This window comes from Anopheles arabiensis, chromosome X (assembly GCF_016920715.1).
Source record: "Anopheles arabiensis isolate DONGOLA chromosome X, AaraD3, whole genome shotgun sequence".
NCBI classification, from domain to species: Eukaryota; Metazoa; Arthropoda; class Insecta; order Diptera; family Culicidae; genus Anopheles; species Anopheles arabiensis.
In genome coordinates, this window is record NC_053519.1 from 5,234,511 (window position 1) to 5,247,634 (window position 13,124).

The 13,124-nt window shown below is 47.4% G+C and overlaps 1 protein-coding gene across 12 annotated transcripts in view; it reads right to left on the reverse strand.

Annotated features, from left to right (window-relative positions):
• Positions 1–381: 381 nt before the first annotated feature.
• LOC120906064 (leucine-rich repeat flightless-interacting protein 2) overlaps positions 382–13,124 on the reverse strand; it is a 31,572-nt gene continuing 18,829 nt past the window's right edge. For 9 of the 12 annotated variants that reach the window (XM_040317472.1, XM_040317471.1, XM_040317470.1 and 6 more), the window contains 6 exons: positions 8,475–8,705; positions 7,086–7,388; positions 6,634–6,997; positions 6,383–6,535; positions 6,108–6,292; positions 382–3,653 (listed from right to left, as the gene is read on the reverse strand). In XM_040317472.1, the coding sequence (XP_040173406.1) occupies positions 3,543–3,653; positions 6,108–6,292; positions 6,383–6,535; positions 6,634–6,997; positions 7,086–7,388; positions 8,475–8,705 (1,347 nt within the window). In that variant the 3' untranslated portion in view covers positions 382–3,542. Of the gene's footprint in view, positions 3,654–5,632; positions 5,908–6,107; positions 6,293–6,382; positions 6,536–6,633; positions 6,998–7,085; positions 7,389–8,474; positions 8,706–13,124 lie in introns of all 12 variants that reach the window. The other 3 variants (XM_040317478.1, XM_040317479.1, XR_005740010.1) reach the window with 2 other exon arrangements.

The window sequence follows — 13,124 nt, forward strand, 5'->3', positions numbered from 1 at the left end:
GTGTGTGTTTGTGTGTCAAATGTAGCGTTTCAGCACGACGTTGCAAAGGCGCACCCGCCGCACAAAATGTAAGATTTATAACGTTTCAATCGAAAAAATGCATAAAACAACAACCACACGTGCCCAGCATCATACACGCCGCTACACAACGTTGTGTGTGTGTGTGGGCGCGTTGGAAACAAATAGTAATATAAACGAATAATAAAATATTACCTTTCACTATTTACAGAAAAAAAAAATTGTTGCGTTTTGGGATTAAGTTTCATTACTTTGTGGCCCGTTTGCGGCACTATTTGAATATTGAGAAATGGGGAAATGGGTTGTAATCCTATAGGATTTTACTTATCGTAATTGCACTCCAAAAAAAAAAACACATCAACGTTCTTTTCGTTCATTCAAAAGAATTTATTTGCCCAGCTCTAGTAACGCGCCGGAACGCGCCGGAGGAGCCCGATTACACGCGGCGTTTTGTTTGTTTGTTTGTTTGCGAGACACAGGAGTATCATATAGTTCCGCGCTCGCTGGCTTCCGGACAAAAACATATACATATTAAACCCATTAAACGCGATATAAGCCGATTGCAAAACATTTCTCGCTCACTCTCTCTCTCTCTCTCTCTCTCTCTCTCTCTCTCTCTCTCTCTCTCTCTCTCTTTATAATCCTCTTCGTGGTCTACATTCCGCGTCTTACAGAATTTTCCAGGGGTTCTCATAGTTGTGGGACACTTCCTTGACTCTATCCAATCGGAATTGAACTTCATATGTTGGAAATTAGACTCTACGGCACTCTGTCCAACAAGGATACTATAGAGTCCAATTCCTATTACATTAAGTTCATTTCACGTAAGAAAGCAGTCAATAAAGTGTCCCACTGCTATGAGAACTCCTGTATCGATTACCGCCAAAACTGCACTTGTTTGTTTTTTTTTTTTTCTCGTTCAAGCATATCGCATTGCGTGTATGTGTGTTGGTTGCATTCCTTTCTACGCGTTCTCCCCCTCATTTCTCTCTCTCTCTCTAGTATTTGTTTCGCTTTATTCTAATCTTTAATCGCTACTCACGCCTATCTCCTAAACACAGGTGTTTGGGGTGGGGGGGGGCTCACCGTTTGTCATTTATTTGATTATTTTGTTCTATATTTACGCAGGTTGCGCCCTTTTTATTAGTGTTTCGTTTTTTTTAAATGTCCACCTCATTACCCTTTTGCATCGTTTTACACCTTTTTCTTGCCTTTTCTGCTGCTTCTTCGGCTTCCGGGCCAAGCAAAAATAAATAAAAATCGACCTAAAACAAGCGTGTGTGTGTGTGTGTGTTTACACAACTAATTTGATGATCCGAACAGTGAAAACTGAAAAGTAAAACCAACCGTTCCGATCGCACTATCTAAAACACTAGCATACGCGGCGAGGAAGGTGTTTTTAAGATATTTTTTCTTCTAACAGCTCGCTTTTCCGGTACAGCAGGGACAGCAGCAGCCTACACAGAGAGTCTATAACTCATATTGATCGTATAATATCGTTCTAGCAACGCATTAAAATGTAGATACACAGAAGAAGGAAGCGAAAAGCAAAGAAACGCAACATGAAATTTACAAATCGATTTAAGTAAAACTGGTGTAAAAAAACAAACAAACAGTACACAAATTTACACATTTGTCCCGTTTGTCCTGTAAAAAAAAAAACAATCACGGAACCACGATTGTCGCAGTCTTGTGATTTTTTTTCCATTTTCCTCGACAATCTCTTTTGCTACACGACAATCGCAAGATGAAACACAATCGCAACAGGGGGCGGAATTTGCCGACATACAATCAATTGCCATCTGCCTACCTCTCCCGTTCTCTCCCTTTCTTTTCTCTCTCCTCTCTCTCTCTCTCTCGCTTTTTTATATACTTTCTAATATTCTATCCCGAAACGCTACTGTTGCTTTACAAACTCATCACCAATAAAAAAAAGGAGAAGAACGCTTTGCAAACGGAAAACTCCGTCTTCCAGGCGCCCTCCTGTTGCCTTATTACTACAAGTATTTGATGCACTTTCTCTCTCCCTCCCTCTCTCTCTCTGTTCTCGCGCGGCTCTATGGTTTACACAATTGAATCTCAGTGTGCGTGTGTATTGTTTCGACTTTAAAATGTCTACGTTAACAAATAAATAATGTTTAGGCTAAGCGCGCGCGCGCGCGCGTCCTAGGGTTGAGATGGATTTGGGAAATGAAAACGTTTCTAAAGCGTACGCACTTAATACGTATAACAACGAGAAGAAAAGAAGAAGAAGAAAAAACACAGTCGAAAGCAAATAGAGCAAAATCACTACCAAAGCACACACACACACACACACACACGTGACAGCACTCTGCTCGGTGCTGTAATACTCGTGGCACAACCAAATTGGTGCAATGCGTGTGTGTGTGTGTGTGTGTGTGCGTTGGCCAGGAAAGGGGAGGCCTAGGCGGAAAAGCTGGCAAGCGGTAAACAAGCGCGGGAGGAGGATATTGGCTTATTAAAAAAAAAAAAAGAAGCAAAACATGGTCCTCGGCTGCGCACGTTTTCGAGTTTTGTCTGACACTCTGTTCTATTTGTTGTGTAAATTTATTCCTAGTTACAATGTTTTTTTTTTATTTATTATTTTGTTTACGGTCAGCTATCATGGTTCTTTTGAATCATTTACCCATCCCTTTGGCCCTCCCCCTCTTCCCCCCTCTCCCCCGTTTTGCCAGATGTTGCTCATTCTTCTGGCACGCTGGCGCAGAACAGGTTTTCTATAAACGATCGCTTTTTGTTAATTAAAAAAAACATATTAAAACTTTTTTTTTTATAATAAATACACGATGCCATTTTATGTGCAGGCTGAAGCAGGGAGAGTAGTAGCTATAGGTAGCAATGGGCGCCACATTGCGCTCGCGAGTGTCCGTGTAGCGCCGCGGAGTGTGTGCGTGGAAGGCGTTTCCTTTTTTTTTTTGTCTGGTCGGAAGGGGAAGGGAGGAAGGAGGATGTGCCTATTTTGGGCCATGCTATCTTTCTCTCTCTACATATTTACCGATTTATGCGTTTATGATCTCTCAAGCTTCAAAATAACATTTTTATACACAACATACGGACTACAACACGCCACATACACACAGAGCCCCTCCCCATCGCAGCGCCCTATACGCTTACAATGCGCGTAAAACGAGCGTGGCGAGGGAGGGAGGCAGGGGACAGGAGATAAAGGATAATACATAACTGATCGGCGGCGCGTGTGGCGGGAGGGAGATGGATCTATCTATCATGTTTACTTTTCGCTTCTACTATACGCAAAGGGGTTGGTGCGAAGGGGGCATCAAGTCACGTCGAGGGGGGGGGGGGGGAAGATGGGTTTTTTTTTTCTAACGAATGCGCCAACCCTCCCTCCCTCCCCGAATGGTGGTGGTTGTGGGCGCTGCTGCAGCCAGTTATTTGTTCCCACGGTTCCCGCGCTCGCCGCCGGCTGGCTCGGGCGGGCGGCGCTGCGTCCTCGTCGCCGACGTCCCGGATGTCACTGGGGACGGGGGGCCGCCCTGGTCCTATCATATGTCCTTCAGGATGTTGCTCTTGACGTTCTTAAGCTTGTCTAGCCGCTTCAGCAGATGATTGTTTGACGTTTCTAGCTCCTCCAGCCGGTCCATCGCTTCACGGTTCTGTGGAGCGGGAGAGAGAGAGCGAGAGAGAATGCGATTAGTACGGGTGCATTGGCTGTTTGGCTTATTAGTATAGGGGACAGCGATATTAGCACGTAAACCATGGAACAAAACGATTGGACACCCTTTTTTTTCTTCTTGAATTTCCTTTTTGTCTTTCTTTTACGAAATTGTCTTAACGGGTTTGGTTTCCAATCGGTCGGGATGATAAACGAACAAAGTAAAAACAGGATCGAATGCAACACACACACACGCTTTTGAACACACGTTCTCTTTGCTTGCAGCGAATTATTGGAATTCAGACGTTCAGCAGTGGGAGCTCGGAATTGGACCTGATTCCGGAGATGACTTCGGACCTGATTCCGGTGTTGACTCTGGAGCAGATTCCGATCTCGTTTCTGGAATCGAGCCCGGAGATGACTTTGAACCTGATTCCGGAGTTGACTTGGAACCTGATTCCGGAGTTGACTTCGGACCCGATTCCGGAGTTGACTTCGGACACTATTTCGGAGTTAACTTCGGACCCGAACCCGGAGTTAACTTCGGACCCGATTCCGGAGATGACTTCGGACCCGATTCCAGAGTTGAATTCGGACCTGATTCCGGAGTTGATTTCGAACCCGATTCCGGAGTTGATTTCTAACCCGATTTCGGAGTTGACTTCGGACCCGATTCCAGAGTGGAATTCGGACCCGATTCCGGAGTTGACTTAGGACCCGAATCCGGAGTTAACTTCGCACCCGATTCCGGAGTTGACTTCGGACCCGATTCCGGAGTTGACTTCGGACCCGTTATCGGAGTTGACTTCGGACCCTATTCCGGAGTTGACTTCGGACCCGATTCCAGAGTTGATTTCGGACCCGATTCCGGAGATGACTTCGGACCCGATTCCCGAGGTGACTTCGGACCCGATTACAGAATTGATTTCGGACCCGATTCCGGAGATGACTTCGGACCTGATTCCGGAGTTGACTCTGGAGCTGATTCCGAACTCGTTTCTGGAATCGAGTCCGGAGATGACTTTGAACCTGATTCCGGAGTTGACTTCGAACCCGATTCCGGAGATGACTTCGGACCCGATTCCGGAATTGACTCTGGTGCAGATTCCGAACTCGACTCTGTAACCGATTCCGGAGTCGGCTACGGGATGGGAATCCACCCGGGGATCGCAATTTGCTCCGGTAACGGAATCAGCTTTGACTCCAGAAATGAAATTACCTTCAAAATAAAAATCAGTTCTTGAATTCAGAAGACCCTGAAGCGAAATCAATCCGGCAGTCACCATGAGAATGGGTTGTTTTACAAGTAAATTGGGGAGACGCCGGAACCGACTCCGTTTCGAAGCCGATTCTGATTCCGGAGCCTATTTCGATGCCAGAGATTCCGGAGATAATTCCGGAGTCGAAACTCGATTCCGATTCCGACGAAAACTTCATTTTTCCCATCACTAGTGCAGACGTTTGCGCTAGCCGATCGGACACTTGCAGTGTGACGTCGGCCTCGCCTCGTGTTTGTGTCTTCGATAATCCGCCAGGTGGCGCTGCTATCGAGCCAGGGAGCCCCAACCGTTTCATCAAACGCTTCAGTCGTTCAAAACTGTCTAAACTAAATTTACAGCAGCAACCGCTGAGCACACTTTCGTTCACGCAGAAAAACGGAAAGCAACACAACAGATTAGATTAAACCAAACAATACAACAAAAAAAACACGACAAACAAATGGGAGACGAAACTTGCGATGAAATATGAAAACATGAAATGGAAACGGCTGGGGACGAGATAAAACAAACGCGGTAGCGCGTGGGGGCAACGAAGTTTTAGTAACCGTTTTCCTCGATGCACGCAACACGATGACGATGGTTCTTTAGTGCATAATGAAGGTGAGAGGTTGGGAAGGTGGTAAATAACTTTCACTCTTTCAACACACACACACACACACACACACACACACGCGAAACGCTACAAGAAAACCGGACGTACCAGGGTAGGGCCGCGAGAGTGTTCAGAAGTACAGAACAAAACTAGAAAGTGTGGGTGCAAAAAGTGGCGCTTTTCCCCCTAAAATTGAGCTGAGTATGAATGAGTGTATATGTGTGTGGGTGTGTGTTAGGGGATGAACAGTTGCGGTTGTACCACATACAACCACACAACTAATTTGTTTGAGTATCGGAGTCGAAAGTCGAATGGTGCGGCGCTGTGAGGAAAAAGTCTCACTACTGACAGTGACACTCGTCCCAGTATTGCGTAATGATAGGCTAAACGCCGCAAACCCCCCAAGAATATGATCGAATTGGCGTATGTATGTATGTGTGGTTGTGATTTGTAGGCGAGTAAAAGAGTGTATGGGAAGAAAACAAAAAATTGAGTACAGCACACTTCGATCGGATTCTCCTCCACACTTTCTCCCCCCCCCCCTTCCCCCCCAGGAGGAAATTGTCAACCCTGGGCCGCTCACCTCGCGCTGCAGCTTTCTTCGCTCGATCTTCAGATCGCTCTCGGCCTTCTCGGCCGCCTCGGCCGTGCTCTTGTACCGGATCACCTGCGTTTCCGAGCGGGCCAGGCTGGCCTGCAGGTTCGCGATCTCCTGCTCCGCCTTCTGCAGCTTGTATTTATACTCGGTGATCAGCTTGTTGGCTTCGCCTGGTGAACAGAAGAAAAAAAAAACAAAAGCAGCGGGTTAAAAAGATATTTGACCATCATACAGACACAAACACGCATCACGCTACTCACGCTGCGCATCCTCGTAATCGTCATCGACGAGCGAACCGTTCATGGAGGTGTACCGCCGGCCCTTGCTCTTAATATCGTTCAGCTGCTGCTGCAGCGACTGCAGCTCCGCCTGCAGCTCCTGCTTTTCGGCCGCAAACTTTTTCAGTCTTACGTCTGTGTGGGGTGGGAAGAATAAAGAACAAAAAAATGTAAAACATAGGCCGCAGAGACACGAACATGGGCAAAAAATAAAGTAAAATAAAAACACCCACCAAGGGAACCGGGCACGGATTTGAGCAGCTGCGCGTTATCCGCTGTGACTAGGGCGCGGTGCGCATCGGTACCGTCCTCGTTCTCCACCGTGACTATGACCAGCCCGTGCTGCTCGATCAGTGCGTCCCGCTCCTGCAGCTGGCCCTGGACGAGCTTCAGCTCCTCGCTCAGCTTGTCGTTGTTGCGCTTGAGCGCCTCCCGGTCGCGGCACTTCTCCCGGTACTCGCGCTGCAGCTGCGAGTGGGACTCCTCCACCTCCTCCAGCTTGTCCTTCAGCAGCTGTATCTGGTAGTTGAGCGAGGACCGCTCGTTGTCGAGCTGGGCGTTCGCAATCATCGCCTTCCGGAAGCGCTCCTCCACATCCTAATCATATAAAAGAGGGTAATTAGATGACCTTGAAACAGGAAGCATTTACTCCTTCTCTCTCTCTCTCTCTCTCTCTCTCTCTTACCTTCAGCTCGTGCCGTAGGTCGCGCAGGCTGCGGGCTTCCTCCTCCAGCGAGTCTTCGCTGTTGCGGCGCGACGACAGGGCGCTGCCGCGCGTCACCGCATTCTGCGCCAGGATGCGGCTCGACCGGGGCGTCGTCGCGACCAGCGCGGTCGCCGGCTCGGACAGCCCGATCGACTGCTGCTGCAGGTCGAACACCCGGTCCGCCGTCTGCTCCAGCTCCTTCTGCTGCCGCTCCAGCTCGCGCATGCGTATCTCGCGGGCCTCCGCACGGGCCTGGCGCCGTGCCGCTAATCGTGCCTCGGCCTGGAGGGGGGCGGGAAGCCAAGTGCAATGAAAACAGAACAAATGATTAGACACATCGCATCAATACACACACACGGAGATATGTTTTCCCGGAGGCGTAACGAAGATTAACACACACAAATGGGTGGGAGTAGACGAAGAGTGGACAACGTTTATACACACACACACAGACATATATATTAGCAATTGGAGCGACACATAATTAATACCTCCTTCCCCTTCCTAAAGAAACGAAGTATGACTACGCTGGGACGTGCCTGGCACGCGACTGCTGGTTTGCCGGCCATTTTCCCAAACCCGATCACCAGCTCAGGCCAGCTCGAACCCGATCGAGCGCGTCACAATGCCAAAGGTAAGCTTCCCGCTTGCAGAAAGAGAGAGGGCGAGTAACCTGATCGTTATTTTATTAGAGACACATGATACGACGACACGCCGGTTGTTGCGCAATGTGCAATGTCGCCCAACCCTCTTGGCATTTTGTGTGATAAAATAAGAATGCAATTTTTGTGTTCAGTGGCTCAAATTACTCTGCCCCGCTGTTTGCGCCCCCACTGTCAACACGAAACATAGAGAGAAGCGGCGAATGATGAGATGAGCAGAACAAAACAATTAAAAACATAAAAAGAGGACGCTGAAAATAAAGCATACAGGGTTTTCCAGGGGTTCTCATAATTGTGGGTCATTTCTTTGACTCTTTCTTATGGGAATTGAACTTCATATGTTGGAAATTGGACTCTATGGCACCCTAGTTGGACAGGCTGCTTGGAAAATCCTATTAGATTTGTCCAACTAGGGTGCTATAGAGTCCAATTCTGATTACATTAAGTTCATTTCACGTAAGAAGGAGTCAATAAAGTGTCCCACAGCTATGCGAACTCCTGGAAAACCCCTGTAAATTTGAGCAGGTTGGCAACATACACAAAAAAAAAAGCCGGACAATGTAATATTCTTCTACCACCAAACACAAAACACATACACCGGGGTACACGGTCCCGGATGTTCCGGAAGTGTTCCGGTAGCAACAGATGCCCCAGCCACCCAGAGCAGAAATTGACTTTGAAAGGAAAACCCCCCACGGACACCTACAATGTCGCTGGCCCGCTCGAGCAGCTCGACGAACGCTTCATCCTCCTCGGAGCTGAACTCGTCGCCGGTGTGCGACACGGACAGTCGATGGTACTGCCGGTGCGGTTCGTAGCCGCCGTGCTGGTACTGCTGCTGCTGCTGCTGCTGCTGCTGGATGATCGCCGCCCCCCCATCGTCCGGGTCCTGCAGCGAGGACGAATCGTGGTAGCTGTCGCTGCGGATGCTGCTGCCCTGCTCGGGTGAAGACGAACCATCATCAGCACCATCACCACCACAGTCGGGCGCGTCGTCGCCGGTCGTGCAGGAGTACTCGCACAGCGGCAGCTCACTGTTTGCCAGCTCGTAAATGTCGCCCACACTGCTGGCGTTGCTCTTGTGCCCGACGATGCCGCCACAGTCGACCGTCATGGATTCGATGTAGCGTTGCATTTTCTTGCTTTTTTATATGAAAACTACACACTACACAACTATAATACCCGAAACTCGGGCACCCTCTCTTGGCCACAAACAAATTACACAAACTGTGTTTTTTTTTTGTTCTGTGCTCACACACACACAACGCGCCCCAAAAAGATGACAGGAGCGTCGTGTGCCAAATGGAGTGTCTTCACTCTGCCACACTGGGCGCACTTTGATTCCCGAAAGAACAATGACACACACACACACACACACACACACAGCAGTGCTGTTGATTGAAGGACGGACCAACAGAAACAAGCGAGCAACACACAGCTCGCCGTCCTATTGTTTGTGTCACACAAAAGCGTGTGGCTTTGTGATTGATAGCAGTGGCACGAGAAGTATACGTGAGCTCCACACACACACACACACACGCACGCACACGGTTAGAAGTGTTTGGCACAGTGTGTGCAGTGGACGGTCGATGACACACTGACGTGTGACACAGCTCGACAAACACAGCGGTCCACCACGGGCTTTTTCTTGGATCAGGGCGGCAAGGGCCACTGTCTTTCGCAACTATTCGCACACACACACACACGCTTCCCAATACGTCCGGGAGTGTTAGAAAACGGCCCACACACTGAATCGCACACCGACCGTACCGCACCACCGTACGCGCGCAGACTGCTAGCGAGCCCAGCGCGCACCTCCAGGTAGCAGCGATCGTGTAGCGCAAGTTGCGAGCGAGCGAGACAGCGCTAGCGAGCCATTGCGAGAGAAGAGGCGGGCGAGGTTATGGGCGCGCGCGAGCGCGAGTGAAAGTGGGTACCCATACAGAGCCCCGCACGATCAATGATCCAGATGGGCTGGAGAGATGCACACAGCGAAAGAATAATGTCAACCCACGGGACAATTATTGCGCACGGTGCAAAGCAAACATTCCAGCCAGATTAGATCAGTGGGCGAGAGAGGGAGAGAGCGAGATCGCTCGCCTATTACAGGGAAGCCCCGCGATACGACCTTATTTGGGAGCGGAAAACTACTGGAGCATTTTTTACTGATAATGGTCCAACAACTGTCAGATTCATTTTAAAAAAAATCACTGACTTTACTAAGCCTGCGCTCTGGCACCGATCGAACATTGCAAAATGTATGGAATTTGACAAGTTTGAGATTAAGTTTGTCGTCCTTGCTCAAAATGTCTATTGTTGCATACCTCCATATACGTCATATACAGTGGAGCGCCGTTTATCCGGGCTTCTCGGGACTTGACCTCGCCCGGATATGCGAATAACACGGATAATGAGTCAAATGAAATATTTCATCACGAATTCCAGATTATTTATTGGAACATTATCTTATTTTTTGATAAAAATAACCCAGATTTTATTTACTTCATGTTTTCCCAATGAGAATATTACAAATTTGCCATGAATTGTAGCGTTTTTTTGTGATGACAATGTGCTCTTATAACCGCTTTTTCAAATAACCTCCTCATAACGCAATGTCACCTTTGTATTGAACTGTCATTTCTCGACAGCACGGATTAACGGACAGCCGGATAAAAGGTACCTGGATTAACGGTGCTCCACTGTACGTTTTGTGGAAGTCGGACTTATTGGAAGGTTTTATTCCTTACTCATTAACTATAGATTTAACAATTGTTCTTGAACACAATTAAGATGGGAAATATCACTAGACACTAGAAAGCTGCATAACAAATGTGTTTGTCAATCTGAATATTGCAGAACATGTTCGCCAGATTGATCAGCACTCAAAGTAATGCGCACGATTAAGCCGTCCGCCGATTAATCCTGTATGTCGAATAAATGTTAATGTCAACATTGTTTATAACAGTCGTTGAAGAGTCCCGGAGAAGTCAATTTCGTGTATTTTAATGAAAATAATTTTCCAGAATGCTTCAATTTCATTGCAAAAATCGTCCATGCACTATATCAAAATCCAATATCGAGTAGCTTAGGAAGTCTGCATAAATGTGTATGCATCGATAATCGGAAAGCAACAATAAAACTTCAGATCATCCCCCAGATCCGTTATTATTGCGGACCAAGAGGAAACCGCGTATCTCTGCTGTCCGTGTAAGTTAAATTACGCGGTTTCCAGTCAAAGTTTAGCTAATTTTCGGGTAATTTTGCATGTCATTGGTGGTTATAGCCACTACAATAATTATTTGATGTATTTATGACTGAGGATTACAATTATGAATCATTTTTGATTGATTTTTTGTGCATTGAACAATCGAGACAGTTGAAATCAGTGAATTTAAGGAATTGCCTCAACTACTGCGACTCAAGGAATTGCAATAATTTATATGAAGATAAAGCGCCGCGTATCTTGGGGACTAACTGTATCAATTTCTGCTAGATGACAACTTCAAACTGTCATAGTCAAAATCGTCGCATCTCGAGGGTCTCCTGTAATCCTCGTGAGTCTCTGACGTGGGGCGTGTTGGTTTCCCCAAGTGTGCAAACAAGCTTCATAGCTCATAGAAAACATTGTCTTCCCACTCGGGCGTTCAACGCCCATCTTTCCCCCGTTCCGGGCATCGTTCCAGATGCAATTCATTAGGTGCGGGCAACCTTCGGCAGCCAAAGGCCGAAATCCGCTCCGTGGGAAGAATGCTCGTAAGGCGCCGCCGCTGCCGCGCACAGCTGTCGAATGTTCGGGACGCACCGAAAAGCTGACGCGAGCTCGAAGTTAAGGATGCGGATGAATGGGAGCGGTGAGTAAGATATTACGTCAATCATCAAATAAAAGCAGACGAAAAGAGACCTCGGCGCAAACCAACGGAGCTGGTGACACAGAGACGCGTGCACGCAGGGTACACCAGGTGGAAGGGGAGCCTCATAAATATGACTAACAAAAACAGGAACTGTTAGAATCACAGATCAAGACATTGAAGACATCCCTCCTCCCTCCAATGTGATGGCAATAATGAGTGGTAATATAAAAGAGCTATTAATTAGAGCTGACAGTTTATTGGATGTGATCAATTTTAGGATGTCGCTTGCGAGCTTTAACAAACTGAAATCCTAGAGAGAAAGAAAGGTCAATAATACCCTCGGCGTCTGAGAAACTTGGAAGTACGTCAGCGCCCACAGCAAGATGCTTTGATGGAAAAAAAAGAGAGCGAGAAAACTACAATCCTCCTCCTCAGTTGTTTACAAAAAAAAACAATAGAATTTAAAACGTGCACACCAGACCCCGCTGTCAATTGGTCACGTTCTGTTTAGCAAAGGCCCGGCGCGTCGTGTGTGCGTAGAGGAGCTGCCACAAACAATAAGCCTCTCTCATCTAGCTATCTCCTTCTAGTCGGATGAAAAAGTTGAACAATCAGAACAATGGCCACGGGAAAAGGTGAGAATTGTTCCCACGGGATAACAACCATTTCCAGCCAGTTTTACAACAAACTCAAGGTAGAAACACATAAATGCTAACCCCTCTCGTCTTTATGAATGGGTGGTTGGTGGTGGATAGTGTAGGGAAGGTTGACAGCAGATTACATGCTCTGGTATTTTATGCGCTTCGCACTTTTAGAGCGGAAGATAGATTGTTCCTGAACTGATTGCATATTCTGCGACTTGGCAAAATTGTGTACAGTTAACTCTCTGTAGTCTACAAGCCGCAATGGGTCCGTTTGAGGGTTTGAGAAGTTTATACGCGCTGGAAGGAGATAGAAGATGTAGTATACTGCCAAGATATGTTGTAAACGCATATCCAACAATTGCTCTAGGAAGCGGCGGGTACGATTGCAGAATCTAGCCTAGTTTCTAGACGATATTTTCTTATCAAAAATAGAAATCCTGCGTCAAAGAGTATAACACTGTAGACGCCATGGAATCTGTATATACGGAGCTGAAGAATTGCAGGTTCGAGGGACCTGAAAGTACTGGAATTGATCGAATTATCAAGCCTGCACACTATGTAGAAAGAGACAGTTCACTGCCAGTTGAAAATCCAAAGAACAGTAGCACAGGCGAGATAAACAAAAAATGGTGCGATAACGGGCATCATGCTTCTGAGCTACTGTCCAACCTTGCGCCATCATCGAACGCCTTTCGCTTCCATCGGTGGAAGCCAGATAAGCTAAATAAGGTATCAGACCGAGCTACTGGGCGCGCGCATCCTAGTTTCCACACATCGCCGCATCACGTAGCACGCTTTGCTTCCGAGCCTGCCGTCTGTCTGCTTGTGCTCACATCGCTAGACTCATCAATAGTTGCGCGT